The 25,010-nt window shown below is 43.5% G+C and overlaps 1 protein-coding gene across 2 annotated transcripts; it reads left to right on the forward strand.

Moving 5' to 3' along the window:
- Positions 1 to 175: 175 nt before the first annotated feature.
- Positions 176 to 15,992, forward strand: LOC106577239 (CREB3 regulatory factor). 2 transcript variants are annotated; one of them, XM_014155163.2, is made up of 10 exons: positions 176 to 326; positions 597 to 704; positions 6,882 to 6,997; positions 7,217 to 7,337; positions 7,674 to 7,904; positions 8,152 to 8,722; positions 9,399 to 9,588; positions 10,371 to 10,444; positions 12,207 to 12,332; positions 12,464 to 15,992. In XM_014155163.2, the coding sequence occupies exons 5-10, from the start codon at positions 7,695 to 7,697 to the stop codon at positions 12,580 to 12,582; spliced, it is 1,290 nt and encodes a 429-aa protein (XP_014010638.2). In that variant the 5' UTR covers positions 176 to 326; positions 597 to 704; positions 6,882 to 6,997; positions 7,217 to 7,337; positions 7,674 to 7,694; the 3' UTR covers positions 12,583 to 15,992. The 2 variants fall into 2 exon arrangements, with proteins under 2 accessions (XP_014010638.2, XP_014010632.2); XM_014155157.2 differs by having other exon boundaries at positions 7,217 to 7,333.
- The last annotated feature ends 9,018 nt before the right edge of the window (positions 15,993 to 25,010 follow it).

Raw genomic sequence — 25,010 nt, forward strand, 5'->3', positions numbered from 1 at the left:
GTATTTAGTGGAAATATATCCTAACTTAATGAAGTCTTGAAGATGACTATGTTAATTTGATGACATTAATGTAATATATGTCATTTATAATAACAACCAATTTGTGTATTAATGGGAAATAAAGAAAAATGTTTCCTTGTTTCGCCATGTCTAGACCATTCCAAAACCAGCTGTTCAGAACTAGCCCAAATGCATTTTGCGTCGATATACTAGAGGACCACAACATATCTTTAATTCTTGTAATTTATGCGGTCTTGCGGAGAAGAACATTGGTTTATGTGGATGTAACTTTGTTCCCCTGATTGTAACTGCTGGAACAGTGGACGGTAAGTAGCCTAGCCTTCTACAGCAAGGTAGCCATGAATCGAGCAATAACTCTGTAGCCTACTGTTTTAGGTTGGTTATTTTGTTGCGACTCTGATGCCAGTCAATGCTGATGTGCTCTTCCTGTATTATATACAGTGGCCTCCTAGGTTATAGCTGTGTAGGCCTAATACAAATATAATATTGTATGCTGCATAGGCTTATCGTTGCTGATATTGCAACGAGTACTATTTAGTGGTCAAATGTTTAGCCTATTTCCTATCGGACTTTAGGCTGCTGGCTTCCAGAGCGCTCGCTGTCAGAACCGCGGGGCTGCGCGTTGACAGATAACGGGGGCGCGCTTCAACGTCGGAAAATGTGACACACAGTCCATGCAGGAGGTAAGACAGCTAGCTGTTCGTTCAAAATACTGTATTTTCGTAACTTGAGTGTCAGGGACAGTGTCAGGGTGATATTGTTGCCAAATGTTGTTTTAAAAGGCTTACACGACGTTCAGCTAAATGTATGCTCAGTTTCACAAAACTTTAATGTCCTCAATGATGGCATGAGACTGAATGAGAATAACAGTCGGTTTATAGTGAAAATAAATTCACCACACAGCTGTCAGGTACAGAGCTTTGCTATTCCATTTATTTCTTGGAAAGAAGTAGGCACTCTTCTCTCTGTCTCATGTGGAAGAAAGGCTGTTTCTTCAGACTATCCCTCTGTAGAGTTATGGGTGTGTGTGTGTGTGTGTGTGTGTGTGTGTGTGTGTGTGTGTGTGTGTGTGTGTGTGTGTGTGTGACACAGGGAAATGACTGATTAGGACTATTTTAGGGATCTGGGGCACAGGATGTTGGCTGTGAATATTAGTCCTTCCTCTATCTCTTTCCCCCCCTCTGTCTTTCTGTCTCTCTGTGCTCATATGATGGAATACAGCAACCCAATTTTACAGTCCTGATAGTTGTTTTACAGTCCTGATAGTTGTTTTACAGTGCTGTTAGTTGTTCAGAAAGCTTGTGAACAATGATAGCATAAATACATAACATAAATTGTAGTGCTTGATTGAAGGACTCCCAAAGAGCAAAAATAAATGTGGTCTGTCAAATAAAGTATAACCTGGCAAACGAACCTAAACTGCAGCAGATTACCCCTTGTATATACCAGCTAGAAGCTATATGGTCTTGTTGAGGTCTATATTAACATTGCTCATGTGATGAGCTGCTAGATTAACCTAGATGTCACTGCAGTGATGAATCCATTAGGCAGGATTAGGCGGCTGCCTATGGTGGCAGATAGACGAGGGCGGCATTTTCTGAGCTAAACTGACCAAGACACACCTCCAACAACAACACATAAAACCTCACATAATTCTGCCCCCCTAAAATGCCAATTTCTCTCAACCAGTGGCCTATGGGCTTTTTAGGTGAGCGCTGATGCGGCCCTGTGATAAACAATGCACACTTTGTCAACGGCAGGGGCGCAAAATATTTAGGGTGCAGTTGGAGAGACTCATTGCTGGAGCGCTCTAACAACGTTCTGTCAAAGCAATCATCAAACATAAATGATGTAGTAGATATAGGATATCGTAGAAACAGTATGTGGCCTTTTCTGTAGGCTGCAGGCTGGAGATAAAATGTATAACAATGTAATGAGACGGACACTTTTTACATCATGCAGGATTCTCCGATCTATAACCTAACCAAATACAGTGCATTCAGAAAGTATTCAGACCCCTAGAATAGTGACCATCGGGTTCTTGGTCACATCCCTTAACAAGGTCCTTCTCCCCAGATTGCTCAGTTTGTCCGGAAGGCCAGCTCTAGGAAGAATCTTGGTGGCTCCAAACTTCTTCCATTTAAGAATGTTTGAGGCCACTGTGTTCTTGGGGGCCTTCAGTGCTGCAGAAATGTGTTGGTACCCTTCCCCAGATCTGTGCCTCGACACAATCCTGTCTCTGAGCTCTACAGACAATTCCTTCAACTGTTGGATCGTATATAGACAGGTGTGTGCCTTTCCAACTCCTGTCCAATCAATTGAATTTACCACAGGTGGACTCCAATCAAGTTGTAGAAACATCTCAAGGATTATCAATGCAAACAGGATGCACCTGAGCCCAATTTCAAGTCTCATAGCAAAGGGTCTGAATACTTAAGGTATCTGTTATTTATTTTTAATACATTTGCAAAAATGTCAAAAAAACTGTTTTCGCGTTTTCATTACGGTTATTGTGTAAATTGATGAGGAGAAAAAAACATTTGATCAATTTTAGAATAAGGCTGTAACGTAACAAAATCAAAGACGCCCTTTCAACGTCCTGGAAAATGTGTATTTTAAACATACGTAAAATAAATGTTTTCACCTTTAATTAAGAACCTAAATTGAACCTTTTCAACGTAATTTTGCTCACTGGGAGTTTTTTTTTGGGGGGGGTCTTGCCTAGGGCAGGCAAGAAATGGCCCTGGATGAATCAGTACTAAGTAATCTCACAGCCCAAAACCAAGTCTTAAAAGCCTGACAAGCTACTCGATCTGTCCTGGGAGAACTGTACAGTGCCTTGCAAAAGTATTCATCCCCCTTGGCGTTTTTCCTATTTTGTTGCATTACAACCTGTAATTTAAATTGATTTTTATTTGGATTTACATACACAAAATAGTCCAAATTGGTGAGGTGAAATGAAAAAATAACTTGTTTCTAAAAATAAAAAACGAAAAGTGGTTTGTGCATATGTATTCACCCCCTTCGCTATGAAGCCCCTAAATGAGATCTGGTGCAACCAATTACCTTCAGAAGTCACATAATTAGTTAAATAAAGGCCACCTGTGTGCAATCTAAGTGTCACATGATCTGTCACATGATCTCAGAATATATACACCTGTTCTGAAAGGCCCCAGAGTCTGCAACACCACTAAGCAAGGGGCACCACCAAGTAAGCGACACCAGGAAGGCCAAGGAGCTCTTCAAACAGGTCAGGGACAAAGTTGTGGAGAAGTACAGATCAGGGTTGGGTTATAAAAAAATATCAGAAACTTTGAACATCCCACAGAGCACCATTAAATCCATTATAAAAAAATGGAAAGAATATGGCACCACAACAAACCTGCCAAGAGAGGGCCACCAACCAAAAGTCATGGATCAGGCAAGGAGGGCATTAATCAGACAGGCAACAAAGAGACCAAAGATAACCCCGAAGGAGCTGCAAAGCTCCACTGTAACGGTCGTCGTACGTAATGGACCAAGGCGCAGCGGGTTGAGTGCTCATATTTATTTTATTACGAACACCACATGAAAACAACAAAACGAAAAAACGAACGACAGCTAACAGTTCTGCAGGCTAAACATAGCAGTGCACGAATACAACTTCCCACAAAGGGACAGGTGAAAACAGGCTACCTAAGTATGACTCTCAATCAGCAACAACGATGTACAGCTGTTCCTGATTGAGAGCCATACCAGGCCAACACAAAGAAATACACAACATAGATAGAACCTAGAATACGACACATAGAACATAACCCAAAACCCCCGGAATACTCAAACCAAACACCCCTCTACATAAACACACACCCCGAACCACATAAAACAAATACCCCCTGCCACGTCCTGACCACGTCCTGACCAAACTACAATAACAAATGACCCCTTTACTGGTCAGAACGTGACATCCACAGCAGAGATTGGAGTATCTGTCCATAGGACCACTTTAAGCAGTACATTCCACAGAGCTGGGCTTTACGGAAGAGTGGCCAGAAAAAAGCCATTGCTTAACGAAAAAAATAAGCAAACACGTTTGGTGTTCGCCAAAAGGCATGTGGGAGACTCCCCAAACATATGGAGGAAGGTACTCTGGTCAGATGAGACTAAAATGGAGCTTTTTGGCCATCAAGGAAAACTCTATGTCTGGTGCAAACACAACACCTCTCATCACCCCGACAACCCTATATCCACAGTGAAGCATGGTGGTGCCAGCATCATGCTGTGGGGATGTTTTTCATTGGCAGGGACTGGGAAACTGGTCAGAATTGAAGGAATGATAGATGGCGCTAAATACAGGGAAATTCTTGAGGGAAACCTGTTTCAGTCTTCCAGAGATTTGGGACTGTGTCACGTCCTGACCATAGTAAGTTGTGATTTTCTATGGTAGAGTAGGTCAGGGCGTGACAGGGGGTGTTTGTCTGTTTTTGTATTTCTATGTTCAGTTTCTAGTTTTGTATTTCTATGTTGGTTTTTGTTTGGCATGACCTCCAATTAGAGGCAGCCGGTTGTCGTTGTCTCTAATTGGAGGTCATATTTAAGTTGATGTTTGTCCCACCTGTTTTTGTGAGTGATTATCTTTTGAGTAGTGCGTTTTCCTCTCTGCGTCACGGTTTGTTGTTTTTGTATTTTCAAGTATTTGGTGTTTTGCAACATTTCACAATAAATATAAGTATGTGGAACCACAACCATGCTGCGTATTGGTCCGATCATTTCGACAGCCGTGACAGAATCACCCACCACCAAAGGACCAAGCAGCGTGGGATGGATCAGCAGGAAAAATGGACATGGGAGGGAAGATCCAGGTGGGATGGGATCGCCTTCCATGGGAACAGGTGGAGGCAGCGAGAGCAGAGCGGCGACGAGAGGAGGCACGATACCAACGAAGAGGCAAGTGCGAGGGGCACACGGGGAATTTGGCAGAGTCAGGGTGGAGTCCTGAGCCAACTTCCCGTGCTTACTAGGGGAGCAAGTGACGGGGCGGGCACCGTTGTGCGGTGATGCGCACTGTGTCGTCAGGACGCATTCACAGGCCGGTGCAATCTGTGCCCGCACCCTGCAGTTGTCGAGCTGAGTTGAGCATCCAGCCAGGGCGGGTTGTGCAAGCCATACGCTCCAGACCTCCAGTGCGCATCCACAGCCCAGTACGTCCTGTGCCTGCTCCTCGCACTCTCCCTCCAGTGCGCCTCAATAGCCCAGTACGTCCTGTGCCTGCTCCTCGCACTCTCCCTCCAGTGCGCCTCCATAGCCCAGTACGCCCTGTGCCTGTTCCTCATACTCTCCTTTCAGTGCGCCTCCATAGCCCAGTACGTCCTGTGCCTGCTCCCCGCACTCGCCCTGAGGTGCGTGTTACTAGTCTGGCGCCTCCTATGCCAGCCCCACGCATCAGGCCTCCAGTGCGCCTGCCCAGTCCTGGGTGTCCTGTTCCTGCTCCGCACTCGCCCTGAGTTGCGTGTTACTAGTCTGGCGCCTCCTATGCCAGCCCCACGCATCAGGCTTCCAGCGAAACTCCTCAGTCCAGAGCCTCCAGCGACGCTCATCAGTACGGAGCCTCCAGCGACGCTCCTCAGTCCGGAGCCTCCAGCGACGCTCCCCAGTCCGGAGCCTCCAGCGACGCTCCCCAGTCCAGAGCCTCCAGCGACGCTCCTCAGTCCGGAGCCTCCAGCGGCGGTCTGCAGCCCAGGGTCTTCAGTGGCGGTCTGCAGTCCAGAGTCTTCAGCGGCGGTTGACGGTCCGAAGCCTCCGGTGATGATCCATGGTCTGGTTCCTCCGGACACACAGAAACAGGGGGATCAGCGGGCGGTGGGGGTACTACGCCCGGAACCAGAGCCGCCGCCATTGACATTAGTCACTTTCTATGGTAGAGTAGGTCAGGGCGTGACAGGGGGTGTTTGTCTGTTTTTGTATTTCTATGTTCAGTTTCCAGTTTTGGATTTCTATGTTGGTTTTTGTTTGGCATGACCTCCAATTAGAGGCAGCCGGTTGTCGTTGTCTCTAATTGGAGGTCATATTTAAGTTGATGTTTGTCCCACCTGTTTTTGTGGGTGATTATCTTTTGAGTAGTGTGTTTTCCTCTCTGCGTCACGGTTTGTTGTTTTTGTATTTTCAAGTATTTGGTGTTTTGCAACGTTTCACAATAAATATAAGTATGTGGAACCACAACCATGCTGCGCGTTGGTCCGATCATTTCGACAGCCGTGACAGACTGGGACGGAGGGACACCTTCCAGCAGGACAATGACCCTGAGCATACTGCTAAAGCAACACTCGAGTGGTTTAAGGGGAAACATTTAAATGTCGTGGATTGGCCTAGTCAAAGCCCGAACCTCAATTCAATTGAGAATCTGTGGTATGACTTAAAGATTGTGGTACACCAGCGGAACCCATCCAACTTGAAGGAGCTGTAGCAGTTTTGCCTTGAAGAATGGGCAAAAATCCCAGTGGCTAGATGTGTCAAGCTTTTAGAGACATACCCCATGAGACTTGCAGCTGTAATTGCTGCAAAAGGTGGCTATACAAACTATGTACTTTGGGGGGAGTGAATAGTTATTCATGCTCAAGTTGTCAGTTTTTTAGTCTTATTATTTGTTTGTTTCACAAAAAAAATATTTAGCATCTTCAAAGTGGTAGATATTTTGTGTAAATCAAATTATACAAACCCCCCCCAAAAATCAATTTTAATTACAGGTTGTAAGGCAACAAAATAGGAAAAATGCCAAGGGGGTGAATACTTTCGCAAGCCACTGTAACTAATCTCTGCAACCTGAACTAAATCAGCTGCTCGATTTTAAAATGTTAAGGCTAACTGTCTGTCTCTGTTATCAGATGATGTGAACTCTGATCTCTGGCGGTTGGTGTACTGATGATGACGAAGCTAACCGTACTAAACTGTTGACCCATCCTTCTGCCTCTGAACAGGTCCAAGCACCACCATGCCTCAGGTACACAGCCTTGTTATACTACAATAAATTCTACATTATACTTCATAAAATATAGATACTTTATCATGATGAGTTGCTAGGTTACAAACTTAATGCTGGCTATTGTACAATATGACGAGTCATATCTGCCTTTCTCTCGCTTTCTCTCTCTGTCTTCCTCCCCTTTATCTTTCTATCTCCTCCATACAACTCTGACCCCTTCCCCTTCTCTCTCTCTAGCCAGGTAGCAGTGGGATGGAGCCTGTCTTTGGTGAGGCCTATGGGACCAACGGGTTATCTGTGACCTTAGAGCCATTCACCATCTCTCCTACAGGGGGCAGTACAGAGTCAGACAACGTAGGTACAGTGGAAAACATTTGTCACTTGTGTATGTCCCATGTCTGAATCAGTGGAGGCTGCTGAAGGGAAGCCAGGTCATATTAATGGCTGGAATGGAGTAAATGGAATGGCATCAAACACATGGAAACCATGGGTTTGATGTGTTTGATACCATTCCGCTCCAGCAATTACCACGAGCCCCAACTCCCCAATTAAGGTGACACCAACCTCCTGTGGTCTGACTCAGTCCCTGATTAGAGGGGATGGAAGAATGAAAACCATCAATGCTATTGACCTCTGGATCTGGAATTGAATACCACAGAAGTAAGACAGACTATGTGTTTGGTCTCTGTTGTAGTGTCCTAAGGGTGTGGTGGTGATGTTGGGGGCCCCAGCCCTGTCCCTGTGTCGAGGCCAGCAGCCTGGATGTGAGCTACTCAGTGATCTCTTGGAGGATGTGATCACTGACGACACACACACCTCCGAGCGTCGCTGGGACATCTCGGCCCTGGATGACATCACACACTACGCCAAAGGCAGCCCAGAGGGGGCACCACCGAGCTGCGAGAGCTCCTCCGTCTCACCTGAGGTATGAGTTACTCTTAACCACAGATTATCCAGATTAACATCCTCACTAACCTTCACCATTAGATCCCGGGAAGTCACTTCAGGTTCTGGAGATCTACAGGGTGTGCAGCTGTTTGTTCCAGCCAAGCACTAACACAACTGAGGAAACTATTGATTAGTTGAGTCTGATGTGGATCCATGGGCAGTCCTTAGGAACTCTGACCATGGTTTAGAGCAAACTTCTACCTACTCTGTTTTGCTCTCCACAGGGAGGCAGAGAAGAACCATGGTTATCCCTGAGACCAGGGGGCAGGCAGCTGAGGAACCCCACAGACCTCACACCCTGTGTAGGGTTGGGGGCTGGACACCTCCTCCTGGCTGGTAGATATCCGGAGTCCTGGAGCCAAGAGGCTGGAGGGCGGGAGAGTGAAGCTAGGGAAGGGCTGCAGCAAGTGGGGCAGGAAGAGATGGTGCATAACTACTCTCTACAGAGTGAGCCAGACACTGAGTCTAGTCAAGGAACAGACAGCGATATTGGAGAGGAAGAGGAGGAGAAGGAGGAAGATGGGAAAGAGGAGAAGGGGAGAGAAGCCATGGAGGAAGAGAATGGGAAGGAAGAGGAGGAGCTTCAGTCCCATAAGAGACAAAAGAAACGCCGGCATTACTGGGAATGTAGCCTCTTCAGTGAGGCAGACCTGGGGAGAGATGGAGAGAAAGATAGAGGGAGAGCCAAAGAGAGATATGAAGAAAGAGATGAAGATAAATATGAAGGGGATATAATCTGGGGCCCTAGCACCCTACCCACCACCTTGTGCCTGAAAGAGGGGACCTCCACCAATGGTGAGACCTCAACCCCAAGCCATAAGACTCACTAATGTACAATAGAATAAGGAAAGGAAGATGTAAAACATTTTTACATTGTATATGTTCTTAATTTTTATAAATGTATCAATACTCATTCGGTGGGTCACATACATATTAGGAAAGTGTTAATTTTAAAGGGATACTTCGAGATTTTGGCAATGAGGCCCTTTATCTACTTCCCCAGAGTCAGATGAACACAGATGATACCATTTTTATGTCTCTGTGTCCGATATGAAAGAAATTCGAGGTAGTTTCGCGAGCCAATGCTAACTAGAATTAGTGCACTGACTGGAAGTCTGAGTATCGACTAGCATAAATCTGATATCCACGACTTCATCTGACTCTGGGGAAGCAGATAAAAGGCCTCATTGCCAAAATCCCCAAGTATCCCTTTAACACCATGGGTGTTAAAATTCAGAAGTAAAATTTGCTGCTTCAACCTCGCCATCTCTCATTTCTATTGCCAAACACAAATACTTTGTTAGTGGAGTCTAAAGTATAGCTGCATTAGCTGCACTGTCAGTTGCGTCTCGAGTGCTTGCATGCTTGGAAACATACAATTACATTTAGTCATTTAGCAGATGTTCTTATCCAGAGCGACTTACAGACTTACTTATGTAAAACCAACCACAAACTCCTGTGTGTTCCCCAGGTAAGCGAGGCCAGAGGAAGGCCCGTCGTACAGATGCCAGTGACCTGACCCCCAGCCCTGGGAAGCTACAGAGCTTGGGAGAGCAGCTCCATACACTCAGCTCTGCTCTGGAGGGCCTGACTCCTGTCAGTGACCTGCCTGTTACTGCCAGGGCCCCAACACGAAAGGAGAGGAACAAACTGGCCTCCAGGTACACGTACACACTAGGACACGGACACATACACACGACTTACCTGTCTAACCAGAGAGGCATAATTCGCTAGTGGCTTTTCCACACTGCACTTTCAGAAGTACATTTGATTTGTACAGCAGGGTGTCCCAGATGGAAGTACCACTCAACAGAACTGTGCTGTGTTAAATTCAACCTGCGTCTAGCTAAGTGCTAGTGAGGTCGAGTGTAGCGCAGCATAAGCTCTGGCTATAGGCTGGTAAACTGTCTCTCTCTGTCTCTCACTCTCTGTCTCTCTCCCTGTCTCTCTCTATTTCCTTGTCTCTCGCTATCTCTCTCACTCTGTCTGTCTGTCTCTCTCTCACACTCTCTCGCTGTCTCTCTCTCGCTCACACTCTCTTCTCTCTGTCTCTCAATTCAATTTCAATTTAAGGGCTTTATTGGCATGGGAAACATATTTACATTGCCAAAGCAAATGAAATAGATAATAAAACATTGACTGTAAACATTACACTTACAAAAGTTCCAAAATAATAAATACATTTCAAATGTCATATTATGTGTATATATACAGTGTTGTAATGATGTATAAATTGTTAAAGTACAAAAGTGAAAATAAATAAACATAAATAGGTTGTATTTACAATGGTGTTTGTTCTTTACTGGTTGCCCTTTTCTTGTGGCAACAGGTCACAAATCTTGCTGCTGTGATTGCACACAGTGGTATTTCACCCAATAGATATGAGAGTTTATCAACACTCCCATCTCTCTCTCTCTCTCTCTCTCGCCCTCTCTCTCCACAGAGCATGTCGGCTGAAGAAGAAAGCCCAGCACGAGGCCAACAAAATCAAACTGTGGGGTCTGAACCAGGAGTATGGTGAGTTATTTCTTCCGATTTATAATCAGTGACCCACCTAAAACTGCTGTTAGGGGTTCTGTTGGTGATCCAACAAGTAGAGAAAGATTGTGTTTCTAGCGAGGACCCTGTCTCAATCTAGCTGGTCCCAGATCTGTATGTGCAGTCTTAGGACTTGGTAATACAGAGCAATCAGATTTGGGACCACGCTATTCTCAAGATATGACCTAATCAACCAGAAGCCACAGGGTCCTGACCACTGGAGGCTCCTCAGAGTAGGAAGGGGAGGGCAATGCTACTAAATACATTTCTGAAAATATAAAATGGTTCAACATTAAAAAAGCTATCCTTTTTAGATAAAACTATACTAAATATATTCACGTCACCAAATAACTGATTAAAACACACTGTGTTGCGATGAAAGTCTACAGTAGCCTCAACAGCACTCTGTAGGGTAGCACCATGCTGTAGCTGGAGGACAGCTATCTTCCATCCTCCTCTGGGTACATTGACTTCAATACAAAACCTAGGAGGCTCATGGTTCTCAGCTCCTTCCATAGACTCACACAGTAACTATGACGACTTCCGGAGGACGTCCTCCAACCTATCAGTGCTCTTGCAGTATGAACTGACATGTTGTCCATCCAATCAAAGGAACAAAGAATGAATCTAGTACTGAAGGCATAAGCTACAGCTAGCTAACACTGCAGTGGTGAGTAGTTCACTCCAAGAGAGTGAAAGACAATAGTTAAGCAGTTTTGAACAAATTAAGTAGAAGCAGCAGAGAGAGAGAGTGATAGCTATATTTCATTGTCTTTTTTCCTTCTTAGTTTACTTTTCACTTATCTAATGCAGCTAGTTTAGCCTACTCAACATCCTGATTCAAACAGAGAGGAATGCTATTTATGTTAGCTAGCTGGCTAAGGCTATCCAACGCTGCAACTCTTCAAGTCAAGCTTAAGCTTTCTGTTTTATTAATTTATTGCCACCGGGGCCCGCTGGTTTAACTGCTTAACTGCTTGCTGTACACTGTACTGTGTGATTGTACACATGGATTGGATTGTGGGTTTACTTACACGTTAGTTCTAGTTTGTTGACTATAATATTAATATGGTGACAACAATGTAGGCTTAGCGGTTAGCGTTATGGTATGAAGGTTTAGCTTGGAGAGGTTTTTGCACTTGGTCATAGACAGCTGTTGTGTTATGCACTGAAGTCCACAAGCGAAGGAAAAATGTGAGAGGAGAGCGCGTAAATGGAAAAAGGGATTATACAGCGAGGATTAGCAATGATTCCGTATTTGTCTGCTATGAAAGTGAACTGTGTGTGCGGATGATCAGGGGTGTATTCATTCTGACGATTCTGTCTTAAACAGAAGCAAACGGAACGGGGAAGGACCTACCTGAATTTGTCCAATACAAACTCTTGTTTTAGTTGCAAAACGTTCTGTTTGGACTAATGATTCCACCCCAGATCAGCTAGATGCAGGCAAGAGTGTGCAAGGCGATACTGAATGTGTCACTGTCTGTCACCTTGATTATAAAAAAAAAATCCACCTCTCTAATTTTAAACGGCACCAACCGCCACTGGCTCTAACACACTGTTGTAGATAATGATCTGTTTCATACAATCCTTTTTCACACTTAACATAGCCTATGTGCTTTAAATATACATTTTTACGATTTAATTTATACTGAGACTTTCCAAGGGAATTTAGCCAGTATGCAGCCATTTTAGCTCATTCAGTCAATCCTTCGTGTCTCTGGTGGTGTAATTCCTTCAGATGGCCTGTTGTGGGCAGTGCTGCAGGTAAAGGAGCTGATCCGCCAGAGAGTGGAGAGCAGAGAGGAAGACACAGAGAGAGGATGTCTGAGAGAGAGACTGGAGGACATTCTGAAGGAATCAGCTGGTGAGTAGTGAGTATGTAGTCTGTTTGGACTGTCATGAGACCCTGTGAGTGTGACTGTATTTTAATGTAAATATGTTAATTGTATGGATGTGTGTTTGTGGGTATTTGCGCATGCGTGCATGTGTGTGCAGGGCCACGTGTAGCAGGACGAGGCAAAGCGTTTGTGGAGAGGATCTTGAAGAACCCTGCCGGGGGACAGAGCACCAGAGAGGCTAAGGGAGAAGGGGGGTCATCAGACCCTAGCCACTAACCTCTTCTCCCCACCAGAGTCACTATCTCGCCCCTTCTTGCTTCACTTTGCACTTTCTAACATGGAGAGAAGGTAGGGCGGGCGGGCAGACAGACAGACAGACAGACAGACAGACGGTGTGTCTTGGCCTCTAGCTGTTACAGTATAGCTGATGAGTGTCTCAGAATATTAACGTGTGGCATGCTTGTTTAAGATTGTGTGCGTGTGAGGGAGGAAGTGTGCATAATTCCAGTGTATCTATTGCATTATGTACTATAGTATATACCATCGTGCCTAAAGGAGGACACTGTGTGCTGCTAGCTAGTCGTAGTTATACACTATCTATTATGGAAGAACAGGGAGAGGAGTGACAGTGAGTATGGTGCTTATAACAGTGGACATGATGACTAAGCTGTTTATCTTGACGTCCATTTTGAATCGTACTGTAAACCAAAAGTGCATAGATAAACAGACAGACAGGGGGAAGGACTTTGGCATCACGTGAATGTTGCACAGTGCTTCTCAAAGATGCTGAATGCTGCTTGCATGGTCGTTTTATATGTCTCTGCATTCCTTACAAAGTAAATGATGTTCCTCTACAGATCCTCTTTAAAACTGATGTCATAATGTACTGTACTTCTCTACAGATGAACCTGTGTAGAGAGGATTAAAAAAAACTTCAACCAGGGAAACCCCCGTCCTCAGGAGGGCCCTGTGTTTGCTGGTTTTATTTTCTTCCTGCAAATCAGTGACTGAACTGCTACCTGGGAAACCTGGACCCATGTTCACAAAGAATCTCAGAGTGCTGATCTAGGATCAGTAGATCATAATTAATAGGATTACATGGACAGGGGGAGACCTAATCCTAGATCAGCATTCCTTCCCTGAGACACTTTTTTAACATGGGCCCAGGCGTGTCTTCTCTCGTCAATGAGTGCCACAGTCCCACAGGGAGAAGAGAGAACAGCGGACACTGCTGCACCCCTGAGTACCATAGTTGTCCATCCATGTCCTAAACCCACAGTACTGTAACTGTTAGAGAGATCCACATCAATGGTTTCAAATCTGATTCATACATTTCATATATCTGATGAATCTATCTGATTTTTCATCTGATTCATCTATTTAGGTCCATTGTGCTTTTTGTAGCCTGTGCCTTTGAATGTTCTTAGAGAGCAATATATTAATACGCACACCACCACATCTCTCTCTGCTTCTCTTTGTGCTGCTGAGAATATAGAAAACACAACTCATTCAGAGATAACAAATACCCTCCCATACAAACCTGAGCGTTTACTATTTTCTCATTTGCAAAATGGAGTGATTTTTGAGAGGAAAGGTGTAGTGTGGCCATTCGGTCAGTATAGTCCCTATAATCCCAGGCCTGTATTCATAAAGCATTTTAAAATGCTGATCTAGGATCATTTTAGATCATGATGAATAAGATTACTTGGACAGGGAGGACCTGATCCTAGATCAGCTTTTATTTACATTTAAGTCAAGCTAGCTAGTTGTGACACTCCTGCAATAGGACTCTTTAGGGATATGGACCCAGAGCTTTCCTTCACTCCAAGTCCTGTCATTGCACTTCACATACTTGAATGTAGGAGCACAGTAGTCTATTTACTTGAAAGATGGAGCACATTGAGAAATACAAGGTCCTGCTACAGTATGTTACTGTATTACTGACACTGCAGGGGTCATGAACTGCCCGGCCACAGATCTTGGCAATAATCCTCAATTGGATGGACGAGTGACCATATCTTCAATTAATCCCAAACAATAATGGAACTGCTCATAAAAGTATTATGTCTTAACATGGACGAGTGACCATATCTTCAATTAATCCCAAACAATAATGGAACTGCTCATAAAAGTATTATGTCTTAACATGGACGAGTGACCATATCTTCAATTAATCCCAAACAATAATGGAACTGCTCATAAAAGTATTATGTCTTAACATGCGTGCACAAACACACACATGAAAAGAAGTGATACAAAAAAAATAACATGTCATATAGATGATCATAACTAAGAATTGAGAAGTTTGCACATTTATTGAATTTATAGATTTTGAAGAAGTACTGTATATCATGATCAAGGGAACAGATTTGTCTGGGAAATTAACATGTAAGGAGTTATAGGCCTTAACAGACCATTTATAGGCCTTAGCAGACCAGTTATAGGCCTCAGCAGGCCAGTTATAGACCTTAGCAGACCAGTTATAGACCTTAGCAGACCAGGCCTTAACAGAACAGTTATAGGCCTAAGCAGACCAGTTATAGGCCTTAACAGACCAGTTATAGGCCTTAGCAGACCAGGCCTTAGCAGACCAGTTATAGGCCTTAGCAGACCAGTTATAGACCTCAGCAGACCAGTTATAGGCCTTAGCAGACCAGTTATAGGCCTCAGCAGACCAGTTATAGGCCTCAGCAGACCAGTTATAGGCCTTAGCAGACCAGTTATAGGTCTTAGCAGACCAGTTATAGACCTTAGCAGACCAGTTATAGGCCTCAGCAGACCAGTTATAGGCCTCAGCAGACCAGTTATAGGCCTCAGCAGACCAGTTATAGGCCTCAGCAGACCAGTTATAGGCCTCAGCAGACCAGTTATAGACCTCAGCAGACCAGTTATTGGCCTCAGCAGACCAGTTATAGACATTAGCAGACCAGTTATAGGCCTCAGCAGACCAGTTATAGACCTTAGCAGACCAGTTATAGGCCTCAGCAGACCAGTTATAGGCCTCAGCAGACCAGTTATAGGCCTTAGCAGACCAGTTATAGGCCTTAGCAGACCAGTTATAGGCCTTAGCAGACCAGTTATATGCCTTAGCAGACCAGTTATAGGCCTCAGCAGGCCAGTTATAGACCTCAGCAGACCAGTTATAGACCTTAGCAGACCAGTTATAGACCTTAGCAGACCAGTTATAGACCTTAGCAGACCAGTTATAGACCTTAGCAGACCAGTTATAGGCCTCAGCAGACCAGTTATAGGCCTCAGCAGACCAGTTATAGGCCTTAGCAGACCAGTTATAGGCCTTAGCAGACCAGTTATAGGCCTCAGCAGACCAGTTATAGACCTTAGCAGACCAGAGGCAGTTGTTCCAGAAAGCTGTGTATTGTCGAGTTATCTGCTAAAATACTTATTCCCAGTCTTACTTAAGCCTTAACCTATTCATCTGAGCTTGCAGTAGTTAACATGTAATAAGCCATTTGTAATGTGTTAACCCTTTATAAACATGTATGAAACATTTATTAGCTTTGGGACTATGCATGAAAAAGAGAAACACACAAAAAAAGTGTCATACAAATAGAAACATATTGTTTTGTTCCGTCTGTTCAGTCCGTTCAGTCTTTTCAGTCTGTTTAAATGTATATTTTACTATCTTGAAGCTGCTGCTATGTCAATAAAAATCTATATTCTTAAAATGCCAAGTGTGAATTGATGAATTGATTCTATGATCAATGTGTGCTTCCATCTTAATTGAAATAATCAATGGGTGGGTCCATAAATAAAAATTTTGTGTAAATGAGCTATTAGTCTGCACACACAGCAAAACTATACAGACCGACACACAACTTACCTGTCTAACCAGACTCCTAGTTTTCTGTAAACCTGCACTTCTGAGTCGCCTGTTGAGGGTAAAGTGTAGCTCAATGCTGTAACATTCAGTTATCAAGAGTTCAGCTCTGTTGGATCCACAACACAACTCTGGGATTTGGTTAGAGGTATTGAAATATCTTGAGATATCTTTGGTTAGAGAAATTGATATACCATGAAAAATTAAAAACAAAAGGTTCTCCAAGTGCGGCTTAACTTTTGGGGGAAATGCCAATTTAAGAGAGTAAGTTGTTAAAAGTGAAAGTAACTTTCAGAAGTTATTCCAGGATAGGGAGTGAAAATGGCTTAGAGATCAAATCAAATCAAATGTATTTATATAGCCCTTCTTACATCAGCTGATATCTCAAAGTGCTGTACAGAAACCCAGCCTAAAACCCCAAACAGCAAGCAATGCAGGTGTAGAAGCACGGTGGCTAGGAAAAACTCCCTAGAAAGGCCAAACCTAGGAAGAAACCTAGAGAGGAACCAGGCTATGAGGGGTGGCCAGTCCTCTTCTGGCTGTGCCGGGTGGAGATTATAACAGCACATGGCCAAGATGTTCAAATGTTCATAAATGACCAGCATGGTCAAATAATAATAATCATAGTAGTTGTCGAGGGTGCAACAGGTCAGTAACACAAGAGTAAGTGTCAGTTGGCTTTTTTATAGCCGATCTTTGAGAGTATCTCTACCGCTCCTGCTGTCTCTAGAGAGTTGAAAACAGCAGGTCTGGGCCAGGTAGCATGTCCGGTGAACAGGTCAGGGTTCCAGCAGGTCTGGGACAGCAGGTCTGGGACAGGTAGCACGTCCGGTGAACAGGTCAGGATTCCATAGCTGCAGGCAGAACAGTTGGAACTGGAGCAGCAGCACGGCCAGGTGAACTGGGGACAGCAAGGAGTCATCAAGCCAGGTAGTCCTGAGGCATGGTCCTAGGGCTCAGGTCCTCCGAGAGAGAGAAAGAAAGAAAGAAAGAAAGAAAGAGAGAAAGAGAGAATTAGAGAGAGCATATTTAAATTCACACGGGACACCGGAAAAGACAAGAGGAATACTCCAGATGTGACAGACTGACCCTAGCCCCCCGACACATAAACTACTGCAGAATAAATACTGGAGGCTGAGACAGGAGGGGTCAGGAGACACTGTGGCCCCATCCGAGATCGTGTTAACCAGAGGAGGACCACTCCTTTCCTGTATGCTGCGGCATCTTCAAGAATCCTGCCCTACTGTCGTGTAGCCACAGCTTCAGTAAGGCCTGTCTACAGGAATGCTGTTCTGAGAAAGTATCCCAGGAAGTCCAGTTTGTAGGAGATGTCCGATGTCTGAACCTCCATGTAACTTGGCTCTAATGAACCTGTGTGTGAGGCCTTTTGGGGCCCCTGAGAGGCGCAGTGGTCTAAGGCACTGCATCTCAGTGCTAGAGGCGTCACAACAGACTGATTCCAGGCTGTATCACAACCGGCCGTGTTTGGGAGTCCCTTGGGTGGGGCACAATTGGCCCAGTGTCGTCCGGTTTTGGCCGGTGTAGGCCGTCATTGTAAATAAGAATTTGTTTTTAACTGACTTGACTTGTTAAATTTCCCCCCAAAATATAAATAATTATACAGGAGAGGAGTCAGAGAGCTTCAGCGGGGTCTAAGGTGCTCTGCAGTGTACATTGTGAGAAACTCAAGCTCTTCTGTCTGGAGGATAAACAGCCTGTCAGCTTGGTGTCTGCTTGGTGTGTCCCCATAGATGAGGCTGTACAGGATCATAAGGTAAGAAAAAGACAACCATTTGGAAATCTGTGATAGAGCAATGGTATAAACAATGAGATTTGAACTTTTTGATTGAAAATCAGGCTGCAGTGATAGACTTGTGGTGTTCAGATGTTCACTCAAGTCTAGATATGGTGTCTTCAATGAGGTTCTGTTTTATTCCAGGAGGAACTCCAGTGATCTTTGGAGCTCTTACAGGAGAAGGTGAAGGTCTTTAATAAAGTTTACCTGTGATAAAACAGCAGAGCACATTAAGATCAGTACTGCATATATTGATCAGGGTTAATTGTTCAATTACATATGTTCTTGTTCTGTTCAGTATTAGATCCTGCTACTTTAGGAAAGATGTGGTGTCACGTGTCAGGATCTGCATGCATATTCACTAACAGTTTTCTGGTACAATAACAACCCTGTATGAACACTATGAGATTTTAGACCTCTTCCTCCCAGTGCCTCCAGAGCCAAGCCCAGCACACAGACAAGCAGATTAACGAGGAGTTTGAGAAGCTTCACCAGTTTCTACGAGAGGAAGAGGAGACCAAGATAGCTGCATTAAAAGAGGAAGAGGAGGCCAAGATAGCTGCACTGAAGGAGGAAGTGGAGGCCAAGATAGCTCCACTGAAGGAGGAAGTGGAGGCCAAGATAGCTGCACTGAAGGAGGAAGTGGAGGCCAAGATAGCTCCACTGAAGGAGGAAGTGGAGGCCAAGATAGCTCCACTGAAGGAGGAAGAGGAGCAGAAGAGTCAGTTGATGATGGAGAGATGAGCAGAGAGATATCATCCCTTTCAGACACAATCAGAGCCATAGAAGAGGACATCTTGTTCCTCCAGGTAAGAACTTCTCACTCTCTCTCCAATGTACAGGTAGATTGTAAAATCATTAAAATACTGACTATTATATAATTGATGGTATTATGACTAATCTACTATTCTGTTCCTTTTCAGAACTTCAAGGCCATGAAGAAAAGGTCAAATATCTGACTTTTGTCTTTCTCTTTTCTGTTCTGAGCCCAACCCCACAGCAGCACTGACTCCTGAATGTTCTTCCAGAGCCCAGTACACACTACCAGATCCACAGCTGGTCTCAGGAGCGCTGATAGACGAAGCCAATCACCTGGGAAACCTACAGTTCAGACTCTGGGAAAAGATGCAGGGGATTGTCAAACACAACGAGTACTGGACAAGAGAGGATGTGGTTGAGAATAACAATAGATTATATAATTGAATTTAAAATAGATGGTTTAATACGTGTCTAATAAAAGAGTATTGTTTACAGGGTTTACAATGTCTCTGTGTTCGTTTTGAAGCTCCTGTGATTCTGGACCCCAACAATGCAAATCCCATGCAAATCTGACCAGTGTGAGACATTCAGGCAAAAGGCAGCAGCTCCCTGACAACTCAGAGAGAATCATGAAGTATGCAAATATTCTGGGCTCTGAGGGGTTCAGCTCAGGAAAGCACAGCTGGGAGGTGGAGGTGGGGGACCATCCTGACCGGAACCTGGGCATGGCTAAAGAGTCTGTTGACAGGAAGGGGGAGCTGAAGGCATCACCAAAGTATGGAATCTGGATTCTACCGCTGAAGAATGGTAAGTATACAGGACGACAAGATGAAACCCCAGAGGATCAGAGTGCAGCTGGACTACGACAGTGGGAATGTGTCCTTCTACAACCCCAAACATATGACACATATCTACACTCCTAAAGACACATTTACAGAGAGGCTCCACCCATACGTCTCTATTTGATCACCTGGTAATTCCAACAACCCTGTAATACAGGTTTACCAATCAGAGGTGTCTCTGACAGTGATGTCATCTCAATGAGAAGAGTGTGTTTGTTTGTTTGAAATAATTCTGATTATTTAAAAATAATTTCTGTGCTTTATAGAAACTATAGAATAGAAACATTCCTACAATGTGAATTATTATAATATTCAGTATAGCTATAGCTTTTAAGAATCAGCTGTTTATAATAGTCAATATTTCCAGGGTATATCATACATGTAATGCTTACACAACATGTTTTGCTTTTAATACAAACATATTTTTGTGACTAAAAACATCTCTATGAAATGAATCTAAGACTATGTGGGCCGAATAAGAGCTCTCTCTCTCTCTCTCTCTCTCTCTCTCTCTCTCTCTCTCTCTCTCTCTCTCTCTCTCTCAAATTAAATGTCAATTTAATGGTCTTTATTGGCATGAGAAACATATGTTAACATTGCCAAAGCAAGTGAAATAGATATTATACAAAGTGAAATAAACAATAAAAATGTACAGTAAACATTACACTCACACAAGTTCCAAAAGTGTAAAGACATTTCAAATGTCATATTATGTCTATATACAGTGTTGTAACGATGTGCAAATAGTTAAAGTACAAAAGGGAAAATAAATAAATATAAATATGGGTTGTATTTACAATGGTGTTTGTTCTTCACTGGTTGACCTTTTCTTGTGGCAACAGGTCACAAATGTTGCTGCTGGGATGGCACACTGTGTTTTTTTTACCCAATTGATATGGGAGTTTTTCAAAATTGGATTTGTTTTCGAATTCTTTGTGGGTCTGTGTAGTCTGAGGGAAAAATGCGTCTCTAATATGGTCATACATTTGGCAGGAGGTTAGGAAGTGCAGCTCAGTTTCCACCTCCTTTTGTGGGCAGTGTGCACATAGCCTGTCTTCTCTTGAGAGCCAGGTCTGCCTACGACGGACTGTACATAGTCAAAGCCTTCCTTAATTTTGTGTCAGTCACAGTGGTCAGGTATTCTGCCACTGTGTACTCTCTGTTTAGGGCCAAATAGCATTCTATTTTGCTCAGTTTTTTTGTTTTTTCTTTCCAATGTGTTAAGTAATTATCTTTTTGTTTTCTCGTGACTTGGTCGGGTCTAAATGTGTTGCTGTCCTGGGGCTCTGTGGGGTGTGTTTGTGTTTGTGAACAGAGCCCCAGGACCAGCTTGCTTAGGGGACTCTTCTCCAGGTTCATCACTTTGTAGGTGAAATCTTTGTTATGGAAGGTTTGGGAATCGCTTCCTTTTAGGTGGTTGTAGAATTTAATGTCTCTTTTCTGAATTTTGATAATTAGCGCATATTGGCCTAATTCTGCTCTGCATGCATTATTTGGTGTTTTACGTTGTACGCGGAGGATATATTTGCAGAATTCTGCATGCGGAGTCCCAATTTGGTGTTTGTCCCATTTTGGGAATTATTGGTTGGTGAGTGGACCGTCTCTCTGACCCGGCTGCATGGCGGAGATATGTCGATTTGATTTTAGATTTGTTCACTTCTGTATAGAATTATATATATCTGTGCCTATGCTCCAGTAGTTGAAGTTTGTACAAATTCAGTTCGGAGCTACAGAATAATGGCATGTGTCTGTGCAGGTTGGTGCAGCTCTGGCCAGTACCCCCCTGTTCCCCTACCTCTAAACTTGCTATGCTGAATTCTTGATGCACAACCGAACATATGGCAGCATATGCTGCCATATGCTGCCAGCACGCCCTCAAGAGAGCCAATCTGGGGGGCCCGAAGCGGCATGCACAATTTACCTCCCTCTAGTGTTCAAGAACTGTTAGGGTATGTTGGGGGATAATGCCCCCCTTATGGAAAATGTCTATTTTCTGAAACAAAAAATTATGTTTGGTAAGATTTAGTATACTGGCTATCCTAAGGCAAACATATTTTGAAGGGAAATAAGTGGAATTATTATTATTTTAATTATTTGATAACAACAGAAACTTTAGAAAGGGTGGTGGTGGGTTTGCTGAGTTAGCCTCAGTTTCAATTCCCCTCATTAGGAAATATGACTGAGAATGAGATTTGGGTTTTGTGTGTGTGTGTGTTCGAACGTGGGAAGTGTTTGAACTTTCACTTGGCCAAAACAGTACACAGTTACAGTCATCACCCTTCTACATAACTTGAAACAGTCTAGCCAGGTCTTGTGTCTGGAAGTAGCCTAGCTAGCAAGCTAGGCAACTTATTTCGCCAATTAGCTTCAGCCAGCTGTGGAGAAATTGGTTTGACTTTGGATAGCCTTTATGTGCTGCTAATTAGGGACCATCAAAAAATTACACAACGTAAATGGGACAATATTTTCATTTTTTCAGACCTTTTAGTTGTCTCATTAAGTGCATTCACTTAATGATATTTAAATATTAATTTCTACAATTTATAGTTGACTAGAGGGTTTTAAGTCATTACAATTTGGAGCTATTGACATTTTAAAACATTTAACTATGTCAATATGTCAATAGCTGACAGTCCCTAACTAGCCCCATAGGGATATTGCATTTTAAACCAAGTTGGCCATGGGCGTTAGGATCTGGTTGAGTGCAGCTGTGCTCCGAATTGATGAATACTTGGGTGCTGCCAGCTGTGGGCATATGGGCAGGCTTGAAATAAACTCATCCCATGGAAAACTGTTCGGTACCCTTCATTCCATGACATACCATTTTTCCCTAATTATCTTGCAAATCTCTGTTTTTGATGAGACTGCCTTTATAAGCAAAATTATTTTATTTACACTTTGTAGTAAATTTTGACACTAGAATAAATATTTATGACTCATATCAATGCTACATAGGCTGTTTACAAAAGGAATGGTTGCAGTTGAAGATGAGGTGAGACAGATTAAATGTGTAGTTGAGCAAGAGTAGTGGCAGCCAGGACAAAGGGTTGGATAAAAAATTGTGACATAAAGTGATTTATGTGAGAATTACAGACAGGGGGGGGGTGTGTTACCCTGGCGGGCAAAGACACCCTATAATTTGGACTCATTGGCCTTATCCTCTATTAAAAAGTCTGAAGAAGTGCTAGCACAGGCTGCTATCTTGCAAAATGCACAATCCTTTTTCAAGATAGATAGGCCTAGTGCATGGGAAACAATGTACAGAAGCCAAATAGATTAAAATGCATTTTTGTAGATTATTTTGTAGATTATCTGTCTGTTGTTGAATGTCTGTCTGTATCTCTCTCTCTGTCTGTCTCTCTCTGTCTGTCTGTCTGTCTGTCTGTCTGTCTGTCTGTCTGTCTGTCTGTCTGTCTGTCTGTCTGTCTGTCTGTCTGTCTGTCTGTCTGTCTGTCTGTCTGTCTGTCTGTCTTTCTGTATCCCCCTCTGTCTGTCTGTCTGTCTGTCTGTCTGTCTGTCTGTCTGTCTGTCTGTCTGTCTGTCTGTCTGTCTGTCTGTCTGTCTGTCTGTCTGTCTGTCTGTCTGTCTGTCTGCAGGTTTCCACTTTTCCAGGTGTTCCTATCTCCTCAGCTTCCTCATACCACACATCTACAGAGACCTGGAACTCAAGGTGAATGACAAGTCATCATCTATATCTGTTAACTTCCATGTCACATCTATGGTAATGGGGTGAGGTTAGATCTATGATAATCTTGTTCAGATCTATGGTATTCTTGTTCAGATCTACGGTAATCTGGATGAAGTTAGATCTATGATAATCTTGTTCAGATCTATGGTAAAGGATATGAGGTTAGATCTATGATAATCTTGTTCAGCTGTATGGTATTCTTGTTCAGATCTACGGTAATCTGGATGAAGTTAGATCTATGGTAATCTTGTTCAGATCTATGGTAAAGGATATGAGGTTAGATCTATGATAATCTTGTTCAGCTGTATGGTATTCTTGTTCAGATCTACGGTAATCTGGATGAAGTTAGATCTATGGTAATCTTGTTCAGATCTATGGTAATGGTGATGAGGTCAGATCTATGGTAATCTTGTTCAGATCTATGGTAATCTTGTTTAGATCTATGGTAATCTTGTTCAGTTCTATAGTAACTGCAAACTCAATCATCAAGTTTGCAGACAACACAACAGTATTGGGCTTGATCACCAGCAACGACAAGACAGCCTACAGGGAGGAGGTGAGGGCACTCGGAGTGTGGTGTCAGGAAAACAACCTCTCACTCAACGTCAACAAAACAAAGGAGATGATCGTGGACTTCAGGAAACAGCAGAGGGACCACCCCCCTATCCACATTGAAGTGTCTGCAGTGGAGAAGGTGGAAAGTTTTAAGTTTCTGGGCGTACACATCACAGACAAACTGAAATGGTCCACCCACACAGACAGTGTGGTGAAGAAGCCGCAACAGCGCCTCTTCAACCTTAGGAGGCTGAAGAAATGTGGCTTGTCACCCAAAACCCTGACAAACTTTCACAGATGCACAATCAAGAGCATCCTGTTGGGCTGTATGACAGCCTGGTACGACAACTGCACCGCCCTCAACCGCAAGGCTCTCCAGAGGGTAGTGAGGTCTGCACAATGCATCACCGGGGGCAAACTACCTGCCCTCCAGGACACCTACATCACTCGATGTCACAGGAAGGCCAAAAAGATAATCAAGGACTACGACCACCCGAGCCACTGCCTGTTCACACCGCTATCATCCAGAAGGTGAGGTCAGTACAGGTGCATCAAAGCTGGGACCGAGAGATTGAGAAACAGCTTCAATCTCAAGGCTATCAGACTGTTAAACAGCCATCACTAACTCAGAGAGGCTGCTGCCTACGTGGAGACCCAATCACAGGACACTTTAATAAATGGATCACTAGTCACTAAACAATGCCACTAAATAACGCCTCTTTAATAATGTCTACATATCTTACATTATTCATATCACATGTATATACTGTATTTTATACTATCTGCTGCACCTTGCCTATGCCGCTCGGCCATCGCTCATCCATATATTTATATTTACATATTCCCATTCACCCCTTTAGATTAGTGTGTATTAGGTAGTTGTTGGGGAATTGTTAGATTACTTGTTAGATTTGTGTGTATAAGGTAGTTGTTGGGAATTGTCAGATTATTTGTTAGATATTACTGCACTGTTGGAACAAGAAGCACAAGCATTTCGCTACATTCATATTAACATCTGCTAACCATGTGTATGTGACTAATACAATTTGATTTGATTTCGATGTGGTTAGATCTATGGTAATCTTGTTCAGATCTATGGTAATCTTGTTCAGATCTATGGTAATCTTGTTCAGATATATGGTAATGGGGATGAGGTTCGATCTATGGTAATCTTGTTCAGATCTATGGTCATCTTGTTCAGATCTATGGTAATCTTGTTCAGATCTA

This window comes from Salmo salar, chromosome ssa18 (assembly GCF_905237065.1).
Source record: "Salmo salar chromosome ssa18, Ssal_v3.1, whole genome shotgun sequence".
Lineage (NCBI taxonomy): Eukaryota > Metazoa > Chordata > Actinopteri > Salmoniformes > Salmonidae > Salmo > Salmo salar.